Source organism: Piliocolobus tephrosceles, chromosome 9 (genome assembly GCF_002776525.5).
Source record: "Piliocolobus tephrosceles isolate RC106 chromosome 9, ASM277652v3, whole genome shotgun sequence".
Taxonomy (NCBI): Eukaryota; Metazoa; Chordata; class Mammalia; order Primates; family Cercopithecidae; genus Piliocolobus; species Piliocolobus tephrosceles.
In genome coordinates, this window is record NC_045442.1 from 108,391,615 (window position 1) to 108,409,056 (window position 17,442).

The 17,442-nt window shown below is 38.0% G+C and overlaps 1 protein-coding gene across 4 annotated transcripts in view; it reads right to left on the minus strand.

The window, feature by feature from the left end:
- The window catches only part of ARMC3 (armadillo repeat containing 3), a 122,800-nt gene that overhangs the window by 61,115 nt on the left and 44,243 nt on the right, over positions 1-17,442 (minus strand). For 3 of the 4 annotated variants that reach the window (XM_023223225.3, XM_023223224.3, XM_023223226.2), the window contains exons 7-8: positions 16,940-17,134; positions 10,564-10,747 (exon numbers count right to left, since the gene is read on the minus strand). In XM_023223225.3, the coding sequence (XP_023078993.1) occupies positions 10,564-10,747; positions 16,940-17,134 (379 nt within the window). The remainder of the gene's footprint in view (positions 1-10,563; positions 10,748-16,939; positions 17,135-17,442) is intronic. The other variant, XM_023223229.2, reaches the window with a different exon arrangement.

Consider the following 17,442-nt stretch of genomic DNA (forward strand, 5'->3'; position numbering starts at 1 on the left):
GATGTTAATGCCAGTCCATAAACCTCATGGCAACACGGTAATTAACACCTTCCTCCTACTGGTACCAGGTCAAAGGCATATTGATTTGGGCTTTCCACAGTTGAGATGCATGTTAAAACTTTACTCAACAAACAAAACTTAAATAAAGTGTGTTTATGGGTTTGGATATTTCAATTGTGTTTCTGACATACAATGACAATGCATGACCTTGTCTAAAAAAATATTCTTATGATGATGGAAAGTAAAAATAAGTGTATAAATTGCTATTGATAGTTACATTGTTTTAATAACAGAATAAGGAGCAATTTTGTCAAAATCTACATATAAATGGAGTTTTCTAACTGTGGGAAATGTTTTAAACTTCTTCATGATTATATGCTTTCAATAGAAGAATATTAGGAGATAGCTTTCTTATTCATTGTTAAGTTTTTAAGAGTTTGCCACTGTAACTAATATAAAATAAGACATGTCTGGTTAAGCTGGCTGGGTCTAGCAGGTAGAGGTCAAGGCAGGCAAGAGTTGATATACAAAGTAGACAAATGATAAGGTTTGGCTGTGTCCCCAAACAAATTTCATCTTCAATTGCAGTTCTTATAATCCCCACATATTGTGGGAGGGACCAGGTGGAGATAATTGAATCACGGGAGGCAGTTTCCCCCATCCTGTTCTCTTGATGGTGAGTTAGTTCTCACGAGAGCTGATGGTTTTATAAGGGGCTTCCCCGCCACTTTGCTGGGCATTCAGTCTCTCTCCTGCCGCCCTGCAAAGAGGTGCTTACTGCCATGATTGTAAGTTTCCTGAGGCCTCCCCAGCCCCACAGAACTGTGAGTCAATTAAACCTTTTTCCTTTGTAAATTACCCAGTCTCACCTATTTCTTCATAGCAGTGTAAGAACAGGCTAATACAACAAGAAATACAGGTAGTACCTGAAAAGACGGCAGAATCTAGAATCCAGGCAGGAGGAAGAGGTGGATATGGTAGACCTGGCTAGATAATAAGAGTTAAGAGGTAAATAAATCAACCAAAATAGAGAATAATTAGGCAGTGAAAAAGATTTAACCTATCTTCCAGCACTGGCCTCAAAGATACTAGTTCTGCCCTAATATTGTGTTCTGGTCAGAAGTGGGCAGTACTGCCCAAAAATGTCATGGCTAAGGCAGATCAGAGCCCTTGGGGGAAATTCTGCTTCTGGAATGGACAGATTTTCTCAAAACCCTGCACTTCCAATCAGAAGAGCGTTCACTTGTAATAATTTGTTGGGATATGTGAACAGAGAGAAAGTTTGAATCTTCGTGGAATCACGAAGATCTTTCTAGAGGTTCCAAGAATCAAGCTTTCAGACCAGATATCTCCTAGGCTATAAGAAAATTAAACCACTTCTGCATTCACTGAATTTGAAGACCCACCTGGCATACTTTTTCAGTTTTTGTAGAGTTGCCAATGATGAAAACAATTTAAGAAGGAGGCTACGTCAGAAGGGTTGGAGGAAGATTACCAGTTAAATAAGTTGAATTATAAAATGGAAGTTTTCATAGTAATAGAGGAAACCTACAAGACCACAGTGAAGGAGCCCGACTGTAATACAGATGGGCAGTTGGTTGAATGATGTTAAGGTAGATCTGGGAAATGGAGGTTCTGCTCAGCAATGGAAGTTAACTTTTGTGCTGTGTTTGCGTGGTATTCCAGTGAGGGTCAGGTTACTTTAGTTCACCCACAGGTTGTTGCTTTAATCTACCGTGGTGGGAACAGGTGAAGATCTGGTGAGAGAAAACTGGTAGCAGATGTAGAGCAGAGTGGGCTATACTAAGTTAAAGCAAGAGGAAGCAGGGTTTTTTTGATTTCTTAAGGACATAAAGAAAAACAAGTTATTTTATTGACACCTTGAACATTAACAGAATTAGAAAATTTGAGATTTCCTCTGAATCTAGCCATTTGAAGAATATGGATACCAATAGGTCAAAACAGCATTTCCCAAACCAGAATCCAGACAAAAGGCCCAAACCAGAGCAAATGAGTACAAAATTATGGTCTAACAAAGTTGTACAATCCAGAGCACAAGGGAGAGTATCTGAGGAAGAACAAATTGATAACCAAAGGCCATGTGCTTGTGTAAAATAGAAGAATCTCTAATGCCAAGTGGGGCTGTCTGGATTTGATCCTGCTTATTCTAGCTCAAGCATTATTAACCTGGGGTCCATGGATTCAGAAGACAGGTGGGCTTCAGGCAGCCCATGAACTCCCTGCAATTATATGCAGAATGTAGTGTATTTCTACATTTTCGGAAGGTTACTCTTTGTTCAGATTCTCAAACTTAACACTCCCCAAAGTGGAGTGTGGGCAGTATAGTTGGATGTGCTTGGAAGCTGTCAGAAGTACAAGCAGGAATTCAGAAGACAGGTCAGAATTAGAAACAGATTTGGGATTCATAAGCAAATAAGGAGACAGCTGAAACATTAGTCATAAGTGAGAGTGCTCCGGGAGATTTTCAAGAGAACAAGACAGAAAACAGAAGGCAAGTTTAGTATTGAAATAAGCTGAGGAAAGTGGTAAAGGTGAAGGTTGGTCTGGTAATTTGGAGAACAGAGAGGGGGGCGGTTTGGAAACCAAGGGATAAAGGAGTTTACAGGAAGAGGGGGCAATCAACAGTGTGGATTCCCACCCAGAGATCAAGTTAAAAAGGACTGAAAATGCCTCTGCAGGATTTAGAAGTTGAGAGGTCAATGTCAAATTCTACAAGGACTATTTTGGCAGAATGGTGGAAACAGAAGTCAGGTGCAGCAGGTGAGATGATGGAGATGAGCTGAGGAGATGGGGCTATTTAAAATGGACTGATAAGTCAAAGAAGTTGATAAGAAAAGGAGAAAAAGAGGACCCCGGGGCAAGGGGAAGAGAGGAAGAAACAAATTTCCACAAGTCACCCAGGCCACAGACAATGAAGGGCCCCTTAGAAAGCTGTGAACTTCTATCACCTTCTTTTTATATAAATCAGTGAGGATCAGGAGAAGATAGAACTCTGGTGTTGCAATACTGCATTATGGGAAAGTCTCCTCATCATCCAAAATTGGGCTAAAGGAGTCCATTGCCCTCTCAATTGATGGGAAAACAGGCAAAGGGCACCCTGTAGGCTTCATTTATTCATTAAAACCAGGCCAAGACAGAGTCCTCAGCATTCCATGATGAGCCTTAAAAACCAAAATTATGAAACACTGCATAGAAAGGAGAACAGAGATGGTCTAAAAATAAGTATTCATGGGGAAAACAGATTAAGTGAAACAAAAACAAGAATCCAAAGTATAATGGAAAAAACTAGCTTCCTGAATTAAGGGAAAAAACCATGACTCTGGAGATCAAAAGTCTTGCCTGTGTAGTAGAGTGGAGAGGGGGACTTAGACATATTTTGGCAAAAATTTCAAACTCGGGATAAAAAATTCTACCTTAACATAGAAAAAAAATCATATATGTAAAATAATGGAAATCAGGCTTGAACACTGCAAAAGCAAGCTTCATTGATGTGTTTTTTGTTTTTGTTTTTTTGAGATGGAGTTGCGCTGTTGTTGCCCAGGCTGGAGTGTGATGGTGTGACCTCGGCTCACTGCAACCTCTGCCTCCAGGGTTCAAGTGATTCTCCTGCCTCAGCCTCCCAAGTAGCTGGGATTACGGGCATGCACCACTATGCCTGGCTAATTTTTTTGTATTTTTAGTAGAGATGGGTTTCGTCATGTTGGCCAGGCTGGTCTCGAACTCCTGACCTCAGGTGATCCACCTGCCTCAGCCTCCAAAAGTGCCAGGATTACAGGCATGAGCCACCATGCCTAGCATCACTTCTATAGATATTTAAGCAGAAATATTATGATGCAGCAATTCCAAACCCAGTTAAATTGTCATGTATGTTTGAAGGCAACAAACCTATTCACAGGTAAGGTAAGGTCTCAAAGCATATCACTATTGGATATACCTTTAAAAAAATTAACTGTGTATAAAAAAATTTTAACTGAAAAATCTACTCTGGTTAATTTGAGAAATGAATCAAATACAATCATAAGGACAGGTAAGCTTTATTATGAGAAATTGACAGCACACACTGAAACAGATTCAATATGTATATAACTCTAAATGACAAATGTGGTTAAAATTGAATGTGATGACAAAGTGAGTCTTAAAAAAGAGAGGCTTTGGCCCGGTGCGGTGGCTCATGCCTGTAATCCCAGCACTTTGGGAGGCCGGGTGGATCACTTGAGGTCAGGGGTTCAAGACCAGCCTGTCCAACATGGTGAAACACTGTCTCTACTAAAAATACAAAAATTAGATGAGCATGATGGCACGCACCTATAATCTCAGCTACTTGGGAGGCTGGGGCAAGAGAATCACTTGAACCCAGGAGGTGGAGGTTGCAGTGACTCCAAAGATCACTCGACTGCACTCCAGCCTGGGCTACAGAGTGAGATTCAGTCTCAAAAAAAAAAAAAAAAAAAAAAAAACTTATTAGAGAGGGGAGGAGTCTATAACCTCTTATTGATCTTAGAAACATCAGAAAGGGAAATAATTGTGGAAGCAAAATTGCTAAATATCTAAAATAACTATAGTAACTTTATCTTTAAAATAACTATTTATAAAAGTTTTTAAAATCTATACAAAGAAATGAACAACACAGAAAAATAAGCAGAAAGCATAAAACATAAAACATGATATCAGAAATAAGGGCAAATATAGTAGCTATAAAAATCTATTTCTTTGCCTTGCCTTTTGGACCTAGTGATAGTGAAGGTTTCCCAATATTGCTAATCTCTGGGGACCTCATCATCTCTTGCTTATTCCCTTAAGCCTAATTATACTTGTGAAAGTAGTTCCTTCATTTGTCTCCTTTAAAACCATCAGGAGTGTCCAGAATTTTTTTTCTGCCAAGACCATGTTTGATAATACATGATAATCTTAATATCAAATTAGGATCAAAAGCTAAAGAGCAATAAAAGTGAGATTAAAAAATCAGTAGTGGATATAAAACATAAAGCAAAGTTATTTAATATAAAATTACAAGACAAAGACCCATCACGGTGGCTCACGCCTGTAATCCCAGCACTTTGGGAGGCCGAGGCGGGCAGATCATGAGGTCAGGAGATCGAGACTGTCCTGGCTAACACGGTGAAACCCGGTCTGTACTAAAAATACAAAAAATTAGCCGGGCGTGGTGGCGGGTGCCTGTAGTCCCAGCTACTAGGGAGGCTGAGGCAGCAGAATGGCGAGAACCCGGGAGGCGGAGCTTGCAGTGAGCCAAGATCACCTCACTGCACTCCAGCCTGGGCGACAGAGCGAGACTCTGTCTCAAAAAAAAAAAAAATTGTAAGAGAAAACAAAAATAATATAGTGGGAAACTTCTAACATACTACTCTTCATCTGTGATAGATCATATAGCTAAAAAAAGAATAAGGATAAAACTGTACAATATAATTCATAAAATTGAACTAAAAGATAATCAAACTCTGCTTTCTACAGGAAATATATCTTTTTATCTATTCAGAAAATATTTACTCATTCCATCCATTGTTTATCCTGATCTTCTGGAACAACACTTTGCATATAGCATGCATATGATAAATGTTTATTTAAATAGTAAGCAGAGTGTGCCTTTCCAAGATTTAACAGAACACTTGTACAAATTGATCCTATACCAGGCCTTAAGAAAATGCAATACTAGTCCAAAGCAAAGTTTGCATTTTTAACTATAAATGAAAAATGTTAGGATGTATTATTATTATTATTACTACTATTATTAAGGGTCTTGCTCAGTTACCCAGGCTGGAGTGCAGTAGCATGATCACATCTCACTGCAGCCTCAAACCCCGGGCTCAAGTGATATTCCTTCCTCAGCCTCCCAAGTAGCTGGGACTACAGGTGCACAACACCATGCATGGCTCATTTTTTAAAAATTTTGTGTAGAGATGGGGGGGTCTTGCTCTGTTGCCTAGGCTGGTCTTGAACTCCTGGTGTCAAGTGATCTTCTCACCTCAACCCCGCAAAGTGCTAGGATTACAGGTGTGAGCCACCACGCCCAGCCCCAAAATGCTACAAACTAAAAGGAGGAACTTTGAGCTCTGGGTCCTGACTGAGAAAGATGAGCTGGGGGCTCCCTGCAGGTCCTTCCCTCAAAGCATTGGCCCAATATGCTAATGTAGTTAAGAGACTAAAATACTTGCTGCATAAGACTGAAATGGAAAATAATGATAAATTAACCTATCTATAGTAATATAAAATGATGGTGCATACTTATAGCTTTCATAATACTTATCAACACATTTCAAGGAGGGTATAATAAACAAGAGGAAGTCCAGAAGAGGTAAGAGAATGATCCCAGGATGGCCTGAGGACATGTGTGGAGAAAGACTAAACAAGATCTGAATTCTTCGGTCTGAAAAAGTGATGTTTGAAGGGAACCTAATACAGTCACAGATGACATACATGAAGTAAATACAGTTAGTCATTAGATTCTAACATAAAGACTGAGGAGACAAAACTTCAAACTGGAATGTAGTTATTTTAGAACTAACATAAGAAAGTAGAATCAAAAAACATTAAGTGCCAGAAAGGATTTAAAGACCATCTGCTTGAATTCCTTTGTATTACAAATAAAGAACCAATTTCAACAAATGATGCTAGGAAAAATTTATATCTACATGAAAAAGAATGAACTGGGACAATAATTTTATACCCTAGATAAAAATAAACTCAATGTATCAAGACCTAAATGTAAGAGCTACAACTACAAAACTCCTAGAAGAAAACACAGGGCAAAAGCTTTATACTTGGTAATGAGTTATTGGATATGCCACCAACAGCAAACAGCATAGGCAACAAAATAGATACATTGGATTGCATCACAATTTAAAACTTTTGTGCATCAAAGCACACAATCAACAGAGTGAAAAGGCAACCCATAGAATGGGAGAAACTATTTTCAAATAATATCTGATAAGGGGTTAATATCCAGAATATATGAAGAACTTGTGTAGCTCAGCATCAAGAAAACAACCCGATCAAAAAATAGGAGAAGAACTTGGATATCTCCAAAGAAAATATGCAAGTGGCCAATAAGCACACAAAAAAGATGCTCGAAGTTGCTCATCATTAGGGACATGCACATAAAAAGCACAATGAGACAACACCTCACACCCATTAGGATGGCTACTATCAACAAACAGAAAATAACAAGTGTTGGCCAGGATGTGGAGAAATTGGAACTCTTGTGCATTGGTTATGGGAATATTAAATAGTACAGCTGCTACAGAAAAAGATATGGCAGTTTCTCAAAAAAATTAAAAATAGAAAATGGGTGTGGTGGCTCACACCTGTAATCCCAGCACTTTGGGAGGCTGAAGCAGGTGGATTGCCTGAGGTCAGGAGTTCGAGACCAGCTTGGCTAACATGGTGAAACCATGTCTCTACTGCAAATACAAAAATTAGCTAGGTGTGGTGGTGCGCACCTATAGTCCCAGCTACTCAGGAGACTGAGGCAGGAGAATTGCTTGAAGCCAGGAGGTGGAGGTTGCAGTGAGCCGAGATCACACCACTGCACTCCAGCCTGGGTGATAGAGTGAGACTGTCTCCAAAAAAAAAAAAAAAAAAACTAAAAATATAATCACCATATGATTCAGTAACTCCACTTCTAGGTACATATCCAAAAGAACTGAAATCAGGAACTCAAAGAGGTATCTGTACACCCACATTCTTAGCAACATTATTCATGTTAACCAAAAGGCAGATGCAACCAACTGTCCATCCAGGGTTGAAAGGATAAACAAAATGTGGTCTTTACAGACGATGGAATTTTCTTTGGCCTTAAGGGAGGAAATTGTGACACATGCTACAACATGAGTGAACCTTGAGGACATCATGCTAAGTGCAATGCATTTGCAAAAGGGCAAATGCTATATGATTCCACATATATGAGGGATCTAGAGTCATCAAATTCATAGGGACAAAGAATAGTGATTGCCAGGAATTTGCATGAAGAAGGAGTGGGAATTATTGTTTAATTGGTGTACTTTTAGTTTTGCTAAATGAAAAGATTTCTGTGGATGGACAGCACCACAAAAATGTGAATACATTTAATGCCACTGAACTCTACACTTAAAAATGATGAAGATGGTAAATTTCATATTTGTATTTCACCACAATTTTAAAAACAAGAATAGGATTGATTCCTTTTCTTCAAGCAAAACCACTCCATTTCTTGGGTTCTCCATTTCTGTGAGTGGCACCCTTTTACTTGCAGCTGTCTAAGCCAGAAACCTGGCCTCATCCTTAGTATAGCCTTCTTCCTTTTTCAAGTAACGTAGTCATTCAAAAATACTCACACATGTGCTGGTGGTTCTCCTTGCAAAGTGCCTCGAGCCAATCCCGAGCACCACATCTCTGTTTCAGGGCACCTTCACATCTCACCCAGGTTACTACAGCAACCCCCTTTTGGTCTTCTGTGTCTAGTGCTAAACATTTCCAATCTCTTCTCCACTCTGCAACACGAGTTCTCTTAAGTAAAAATCTGTGATGTTCCCTCCCTTCTCTGAGTAACTTCAATGGCTCTTTGTTGCCGTTAAAATAAAGTCCAAAATCCTTAACTGGGCTAGTAATGTCCGTGAGCACTGGGCTCCTCACTACATGCATAGCCTGAGTGTTCAGTGTTCTGTGGCATTCTGGTCATTAGCCATTCTGAGAGCTTTCAGTTCTGGAACTTACCATGCTGTCCCTCCTCTGGCTTTTATACACAGTGGTCTTTCTCAGAACCACTTCTCCACCTCCATCCCGTCTAACCTTCTTTGACCAGACAATTTATCTTATTTACTCTAGTTCCTAGCTTGTTAATCACTGATTTCAGGAATATTTTTCTGATCCAGATCTGTGCCGGGAGCCTTCCTGGGTGATCCTATGTTTCCATCGTTAATCACTTTGAACACTGCATTGTGATTGCTTGTTTACTTTCCTGTTCTGGGTGAGGGCTCAATAAGAAATCATGAGTAAATGAATATATACATTGTTCTGGAGAAGTTGTAGTTCACCCAAAATCACTTAAGTAGGTCATTACAATGCCAGTAGTGGAACTAGTACTAGAACTCTAGCACCAGGAACTCTGTCCAGCATACTTTCCGGTATTATGGCACATCATGGGTAGGCATCATCAAACTACCACCTCAAAATGAGTGAGAACAGACTTAGAATGACCCAGCCACATTTGATACATATAAATACTCTCCAAAGAGACGCTGTGATACGCAAACATTTTAGGTGTAACATTGTCCATGTCTCCTCATTTTACTTCTCTTTGGGTCTCAATTAGCTAAGGACTGGGATAGCAGGAAAAGAGAACTGACCAGCTATGATAATGTCTAAGTTCCATTTGATAGAATACTGGATAAACCAACTTTTGCCAATATTAAAAAAAACCTTGATTTCATAACCAGTCTCTCAAATAGGCATTTATATTGTAACTCATGAGGCCCCTCTATGCACACTACATACTGGACAGTGAAATCTTGCTTACTGCATTAAAGCTTTGCCTTGAAGAAATCCAACGTGTGCTGAAAAGGAAGTGTTTCCCGTAGTATACACATAGATAGATACACAGATGTGAGTATATATGTTTAGATATAAATCACTTAAAATAGTCAATGCTGTCATCATTTATAAAAGTAGTGGTACAGAAGGGGAAAAATAAAATCACATCTTTTATTAGATAAAAGACTCCAAATACACATAAATTAAAACTATAATTTCATCTTCTGTACTTGTGATGTAATTAATCTCTCATATTTTACAGATTTATGTCAACTTGTCACTGAAATGCAAATTGTATTATGTATATAGTATGAGCATATTGTTTTTCACAGCTATGTAACATGGTGCTACTAGACTCCAGCTGAAACTTGGAAATTACTTTATAGATATCATTGTGAATGGGGATTTCTTCAATGCTTTCAGGTTCACAAATAATACATACATTCTGTATAATTACAAATTCACGCAAAATAAAGGCTTAAAACTTAATATAGAAATGAATTGTTTTTTGAAAAATAGGATAATGACATCATATTGAGTTCTTCATATCCCTGACAAATCTCTAACTCATTGGAAGTGAGATGAGTTTGGACTTAAGTAGTAAATATAGCACTATTCTCAAATGGTTTTTTAAAAGCAGACAAATACTCTAGGGTTTGTTAGTACTAATCAAAATTGAGACAAGAGGAATTATATATGCTTTGTTTATATAAAATAAGACATGGCAGGGTGCAGTGGCTCATGCCTGTAACTCAAAATGGGTAGATTGCTTGAACCCAGGAGTTCTAGACTAGCCTGGGCAAGATAGTGAAACCATGTCTCTGCAAAAAATACAATTAGCCAGGCATGGTGGTGCACGCCTGTAGTTCCAGCTACTAGGAAGGCTGAGGTGGCAGAATCACTTGCAACCTGGGGAGCTTGAGGCTGCAGTGAGCTGTGATCATGCCACTGCTCTCCAGCCTGAGCAACAGAGCGAGACCCTGTGTCAAAATAAATAAAATAAAATAAAATGAGACATACGATCATAAGCTGCTTTAGTAATGGCTTTTGCCGCATTCTTCTGAATATCAGGAATTGTAGAGTTTTCTGCAAATGACAGGAGCTTTTTAAGACCCCCTGTCTGCTGAATCTGCACCATAGTATCCATGTCTTCAAGGCAATTGGCTATCACTGCAAGTGCTTCTATATGAAGGTCATTCAATTCCTAATAATAAAAGCAAATATAACTTTAGAAAGTTGTACTAAAAGAAAGGTACATTTCCCAAATTTGACTACAAGAGGAAATAAAGTCAGTCAGAACACAATGTAATGAATTTTGTTGTGACAGAGGCCCCAGGGAACAGGAGTTCTGCTTATCAAAGTAACATCACTCTTCTTGGCCGTGTGCCCTGTCTTTTCTCCTTTCCCTTACTCCAAAATGTGTTATGGATAAAAAGTAATGCTAGGGAGGAAACTTCCAGAAATCGTAGTCAATGAAGTTGCTCATACAGTCTTCCACAAAAAACTATTTTGAAATCTGGAGAAAAATTTTTTAAAAGCAAGACAGAAGCTGATGAAAATATATACTTTAAAATAATTTGTGACTGTAAGAGAAGTATTGCGAGTGTGTGGCCGTCTTGCCTGAGGAAATCTACTGAATCCTCACAGCTGTAGAAAACTGCAGTTTTACCTAAATAGCTAGAAATGTAAAGGGGAAATCCCAAAAGTGAGAAATGTTCGAAAGGATAATCCACCATCATGAAGGGAAGGAACTCACTTTCACAGCAAATACATTGTGGCCAATGTTCATGGAATTCACTGGTTTTACCATGTTGCCCACCATCCTGAAGCAGCTGGCTTGATAGACTGGCCTTTTGAAGACTCAGTTACAGCACCAGCTAGTTGGCAATACCTTGCAGGGCTTGGGCAGGGTTCTCCAGAATGCTGTATATGCTCTGAATCAGTGTCTACCATATGGTGCCGTTTCTCCCATAGCCAGGATTTGTGGGCCCAGGAAGGGTAAACATCACCTAAGAATTTTGCATCTTCTTCTGGGGTAAGCATTGGGAAATATTTGGTTGTATATAGGATAGTTGTATTATGTTAGGTAAAAGTATAATCTCATCATTGTCTTTATTTGAAGATTATGATTTAAGATGCATATGGATACCAAACTGACAAGGAGAAAACTTGCAATGAATTTTTATCTGGGCCATAGTACCCAAATATTTGGCCAAATATTATTCTAGATGTTTGTGAAAGTACTTTTTATATGAAATTAATGTTTAAAATGGACGTTGAGTAAAGCAGATTACTCTCCATGATGTGGGTGGACCTCATCTAATCAGTTGAAGGCCTTAATAGGAAAAGACTGATCTACCTGGCCACAGAGGGAATCCTGCCAGTAGAGCACCCCTGGACTCAAATTACAGCACTTCTCTGGGTCTTCAGCCTACTGGTCTAACCTGTGGATTTTGGACTTGCCAAGCCTCCAAAATCACATGAGCCGATTCCTTAAAGCAACTACCCACCCACCCCCTCAACACACACCCACTGATATGGTTTGGTTCTGTGTCCTCACCCAAATATCATCTCAAATTGTGATCTCCAGGCAAATTAAATAACATAATCCCCATGTGTCAAGGGAGGGACCTGATGGGAGGTGATTGGATCATGGGGGCAGCTCCCCCATGCTGTTCTCGTGACAGCGAGTTCTCGTGAGATCTGATGGTTTTATAAGTCTTTGACAGTTCCTCCTTCACATGCTCATCTGCTGCCATGTAAGATGAGCCTGTTTCCCCTCCTGCTATGATTATAAGTTTCCTGAGGCCTCCTCAGCCACTAGGATCTGTGAGTCAATTAAACCTCTTTTCTTTATAAATAACCCAGTCTCAGGCGGTTCTTTATAGCAGTGTAAAAATGGACTAATATAGCCATATACACAGGCATACGTACAATATACATGCATCATGTTCTGTTTTTCTAGAGAACTCTATGGTATAACCCAAAATCTGAGTATAAACTATTCCCAGACCTCTGACTGACCACTAAACTATACATGCATGGAGGAGATCCCAGGGACCGTGGTGAAAATAAAAAGGCAAGGACTAAAAAGCATTATATCTTATCCTTGAAGAGGGAGCTGTGCTAGGTGAGATTTATTAATTTACTGCTTTTAAATACGGTGCATTCCTCAATCCTTGTGCAGCTCCTCTGGCGGAGTGCTGAAACCTTACTGGTCTGAGGTGTTAGAGGTCAGAGCCTGAGACTGATAGACGAGCCACAGGTGACTGTCAAACTGTAGAAGCTCTGGGGAGACCTCCATGGAGTCAGGCTAAAAACAGCAGCAACCAGAAACTATAAGAACTGAGCAGAGATACCAGCTGCACCACTAGTGAGACAAAGTGTGTAGTTCACCACCTACTAGAGCAAAATAGCCACAATCCTCAGACGGGCACAACAGAATCTGGAATCACTGGAAAGTATTATCTACAATGCTCATTCTTAACCATGCAAAAAAGAAACAGGAAAGTGTGACTCGAAGTCAGAAAAAAAGGCAGTCAATAGAAATCTACTCTGATAGGGCCAGATGTTGGTGGATTAAGTAATTAAAGACTTTAAAGCAGCTATGATAAATACGTTCACAGAGGAAAACTCAATAGAGAAATGACACTTCAAACATGGAAATTTAAGACTTGAAAAGTACAAAAACTAGAAAGAAAAAATCACTAGATGGACTAAACAGCAGATTAGAGATGCCAAAATAATCAGATAAATTGAATAGAGATCAAAAGACGTTATTTAATCCAAAAAATTGAAGAAAATGAGCAGAGCTTTAGAGTCTTGTAAAATATCAAGCGAGACAACTTATGTGTAATTGGGCTCCAGAGGGAAAGAAGGAATAGGAAAAATATTTGCATAAATAATGACTGAAAAATTCCATGATTGGCAGAAAACACTAATTTACAGATCTAAGAAGGTCAAGCACCCCAAGCAGGATGTACAATTATATCACTTCTATGCAGAAGAGAAATGCAGAAAGCCAAAGATAAAGAGCAAAGTGTTAAAAGCAGCCAAAGAAAAGTGACAAATCATGTACAGGAAGATAGTTAAGCTTAATGGTTGAATTTTCATCGGAAATATTGGCATTCAGAAGGAATTTTAAAATGCTAAAAAGAAAAAACTAGCAGCCAAGAAGTTTGTATCAAGCAAAAGTATCTTTTCAAAATTAAAGGCAAAAGGAAGCTACTTCCAGATAAATTTAAAAGACAGAATTTATGCCATTATATTCACACTATGAGAAATGCTAAATGAGGTTCTCCAGAAGGAAATGACCCTGATGACAACGTGGATCTACAGGAAAAAATGAAAAGCATCAGAAATCATAAATATGTGAGTAAATATAAAATATTCAATATTGATGGACAGATGAATATATGCATAAGTACTAGACAAACACATATGAATGTATAATCCTTAATATCTTGAGGACACATGATATGGGACTCTTCAAAACAATTATTACATTGTGTGGTTGGGTTTATAATGGACGTAGATATAAAATATGTAACAATATTAACAACAGGAAAAGTAAGTAGAGATATTGTTAAAAGGTTCTAGTATTTTACTTGAAGTAGTTCAATATTAAGTCTAGACTATTATAAGTTAAAGTTAAGTTGCATATTGTAATCACTACAGCAACCACTAAAAATAGAACAAAGAAATATAGCAAAAAAGCCAAGAGAATTACAACGTTAACACTAAAAAAATTAACACTACAGGGGCTGGGTGCAGTGGCTCATGCCTGTAGTCCCAGCCTTTTGGGAAGCCAAGGCAGGAGGATCACCTGAGGTCAGGAGTTTGAGACCAGCCTGGCCAACATGGTGAAACCCCCCCTTTCTACCCAAAATAAAAAAATTAGTTGGGTGTGGTGGCACATGCCTGTAATCCCAGCTACTTGGGAGGCTGAGTAGGAAAATCACTTGAACCCAGGAGGTGGAAGTTGCAGTGAGCCAAGATCGTGCCACTGCACTGCAGCCTAGGTGACAGAGCAAGACTCCATCTCAAAAAAAAAAAATTAACACTACAAAAGGCAGGAAGAGATGAACTGTGGAACAGTTCAGATCAGACAAATAAACAAATGGCAAGCTTAAATATAACCAAATCAATCATTATATGATAATTGAAAACTAAGCAAAAGGTAATTAAGTAGAAACTGACATATTAATATGTGTTCACTTCATATACGTATATTATCTCTTTAGTTCCTTTTAAAAAGTGTTTTATATTTTTTAGTGTACGGATTTTGCAAAAATTTTGATAAATTTATCTCCATGTAGTTCATATTTTAGGAATGTATTAAAAGTCCAATTGTACTTTTCTTTTGCTGTTTTGTTCATTGCTCACATATAGAAATATACATTTTTATGTATTGAACTTTCATCCTGTGACCTTGATAGATCTATTTATTAGTTCTAGTAAGTTTCTGTAGTCTTCTTAGTATCTTCTGTATACGTGGTCATGCAATCTGAATAAATATAGATGCAGTCTGTGAATAAATACAGTTTTACTTCTTCCTTTCCAGTTTGTTAGTCTTTTTGTTTGTTTGTTTGTTTGTTTGTTTTTGTGAGACGGAGTCTTGCTCTGTTGCCAGGCTGGAGTGCAGTGGTGCGATCTCGGCTCACTGCAACCTTCAACTCCCTGGTTCAAACGATTCTTCTGCCTCAGCCTCTCGAGTAACTGGGATTGCAGGCACTTGCCACCATGCCCAGCTAATTTTTGTGTTTTTAGTAGAGATGGGGTTTCACCATGTTGGCCAAGATGGTCTCGATCTCCTGACCTCATGATCCGCCCACCTCAGCCTCCCAAAGTGCTGGGATTACAGGTGGGAGCCACTGCGCCTGGCCCCAGTTTGTTAGTCTTTTGTGTTATTTATTTATTTGGCCTTATTGCCCTGGTTCCAACCTCTAGGACAATGCTGAATAAAAATGATGGGAGCAGACAGCTGTGCCTTGTACCTACTCTTAGGTGAGGATGGGGACAAGCATTTTTATTTTTTACTCTCTATATTTTTGTATTCTTTGAATTTTTCCCATTAGAATATATACATATCAGTTCTTAAAAAATCCTTCTCATATATTTCCTAGCTCTAACCATAGGCAAGTTATTCAACCTCTTTGAGAGGCATTTTTCTTATTTGTATAATAGGATTAATGCTATAATAGGTATATATGATTATATACGTAATGATACAATTATTATCAATACTTTCATTTCATAGATAAAAATACCATCACATTCCTCAAAGAATTACAAATTTAATAAAATCACAATGCCTGCCACCTAGTAGGTGCTTCCATCCCCTTTCCTAATTAAAAAAAGACAGGTAAAATATCAGATAGGCGAGAATACTGTGACATATCAGATAAATCCTGTGGTTAGTCACTTTCTACCTGTGTGACATAAGACAAATTAAGTAACATTTCTGGTTTCAGTTCCTCTTTTAAATAGGATAAAATGTTTGCTATACAGTGTTACTAGGATTTTGCATCACAAATATAATTACAGGGGATCACATATGGGATCCACAAATCAAAGGCAGGTAGGTCCACATGACTGGGAACATGCTTCTGCCATCTCTGCTCTTTTATATTGTACTTCATTTTCCCAGGGCTGTATAATCAAACTGAGTTCTGGTTTTTTAGAAAAAACTTAACAATTGGATAGTTTGAAACATAATACAAAGTTATTACTCCATTGTACTCCTTCAATATGTTCCTATCTCTGGAATCTCTAAGAGGTACTTCAAGTACATTTCTGTTATTAGAATTAATTTAATTTGCTAAATATTAAAGTAGGGATACTGGATCTGAAATCTGTTTATTACTGTTTCACTAAGGAGTTAGTGCTAAAGACACCAGACACATTCAGAGTGATCTGAACCACTCAAGTCAATTAAATGGTTTTCAATAAACTGCTAGATGAGTTTTTGTAACCAAGAGATCCTAGAAGGCACAGATATTCTTAAAGTTTGATTCTTAAGGAGCTTATTAGCAACTATGGACATTTAGCTCCAATATTATTAAAATGTATATAGAAGGTAAATTATGCTTCTGCTTTATCCCAGAGAAAACCATAATGAAGGTTAAAAGACTCACCCTAGGGGTTTTAGGAAATCAAGAGGAAGATCATAGACAAGAATTTTAAAATGTTAAGTCTGATAAATGAGAAGACTTTTAAAATTAGTTTATAATGGCCCTTACAATTAGCATGATTTAAACAGGCCAATAAACTTTATGTAGCAATAAGCAAATTAATCCATTACCCTTAAAACACATTCAATATAATAAAATTTCATTTTAAACATTTGGGAGAGATACATTTCCTCGTAGAGAGTCAAATGAATGAAACTAAATACCTTAGTTTCTAGGATCTTAATAAGATGGTCCAATCCTTGATTGTCTCTTAGCATTGTTCGAGACTCCTTATCATTTGTAATAACACCTAAGGTTTTGAGAGCCAGCAACTGAATCACTGGATATTCTGACTTCAAGAGATCTAAGATAGGAGGTATTGCATTTAGTTCTTGAAGTGTAGTTCGACACTGAAAATCCTGCCACAAAATACAGATAATCAAAACAATATTTTTTTAAGCAAAATACATTCTCAAGAATGGAGAAATTCTGTTTTCTAACACAAGAACATAAGTTATAATTTTCCCATCTTTTACTCCAGATTCCCTTCCAAACTAACTCACAAAAATAAGAAATCTTTCAATTGACAACACCAAAATTTATTTTAACTGTAATATGTAGACATTGTCTACAACAAAATATACATGGTCTATGTCTTTTGTAGTATCTATTGTTTATTATACAGCAAATTCTGATTACTCTAAACAGCATTATAATAAAATCTATG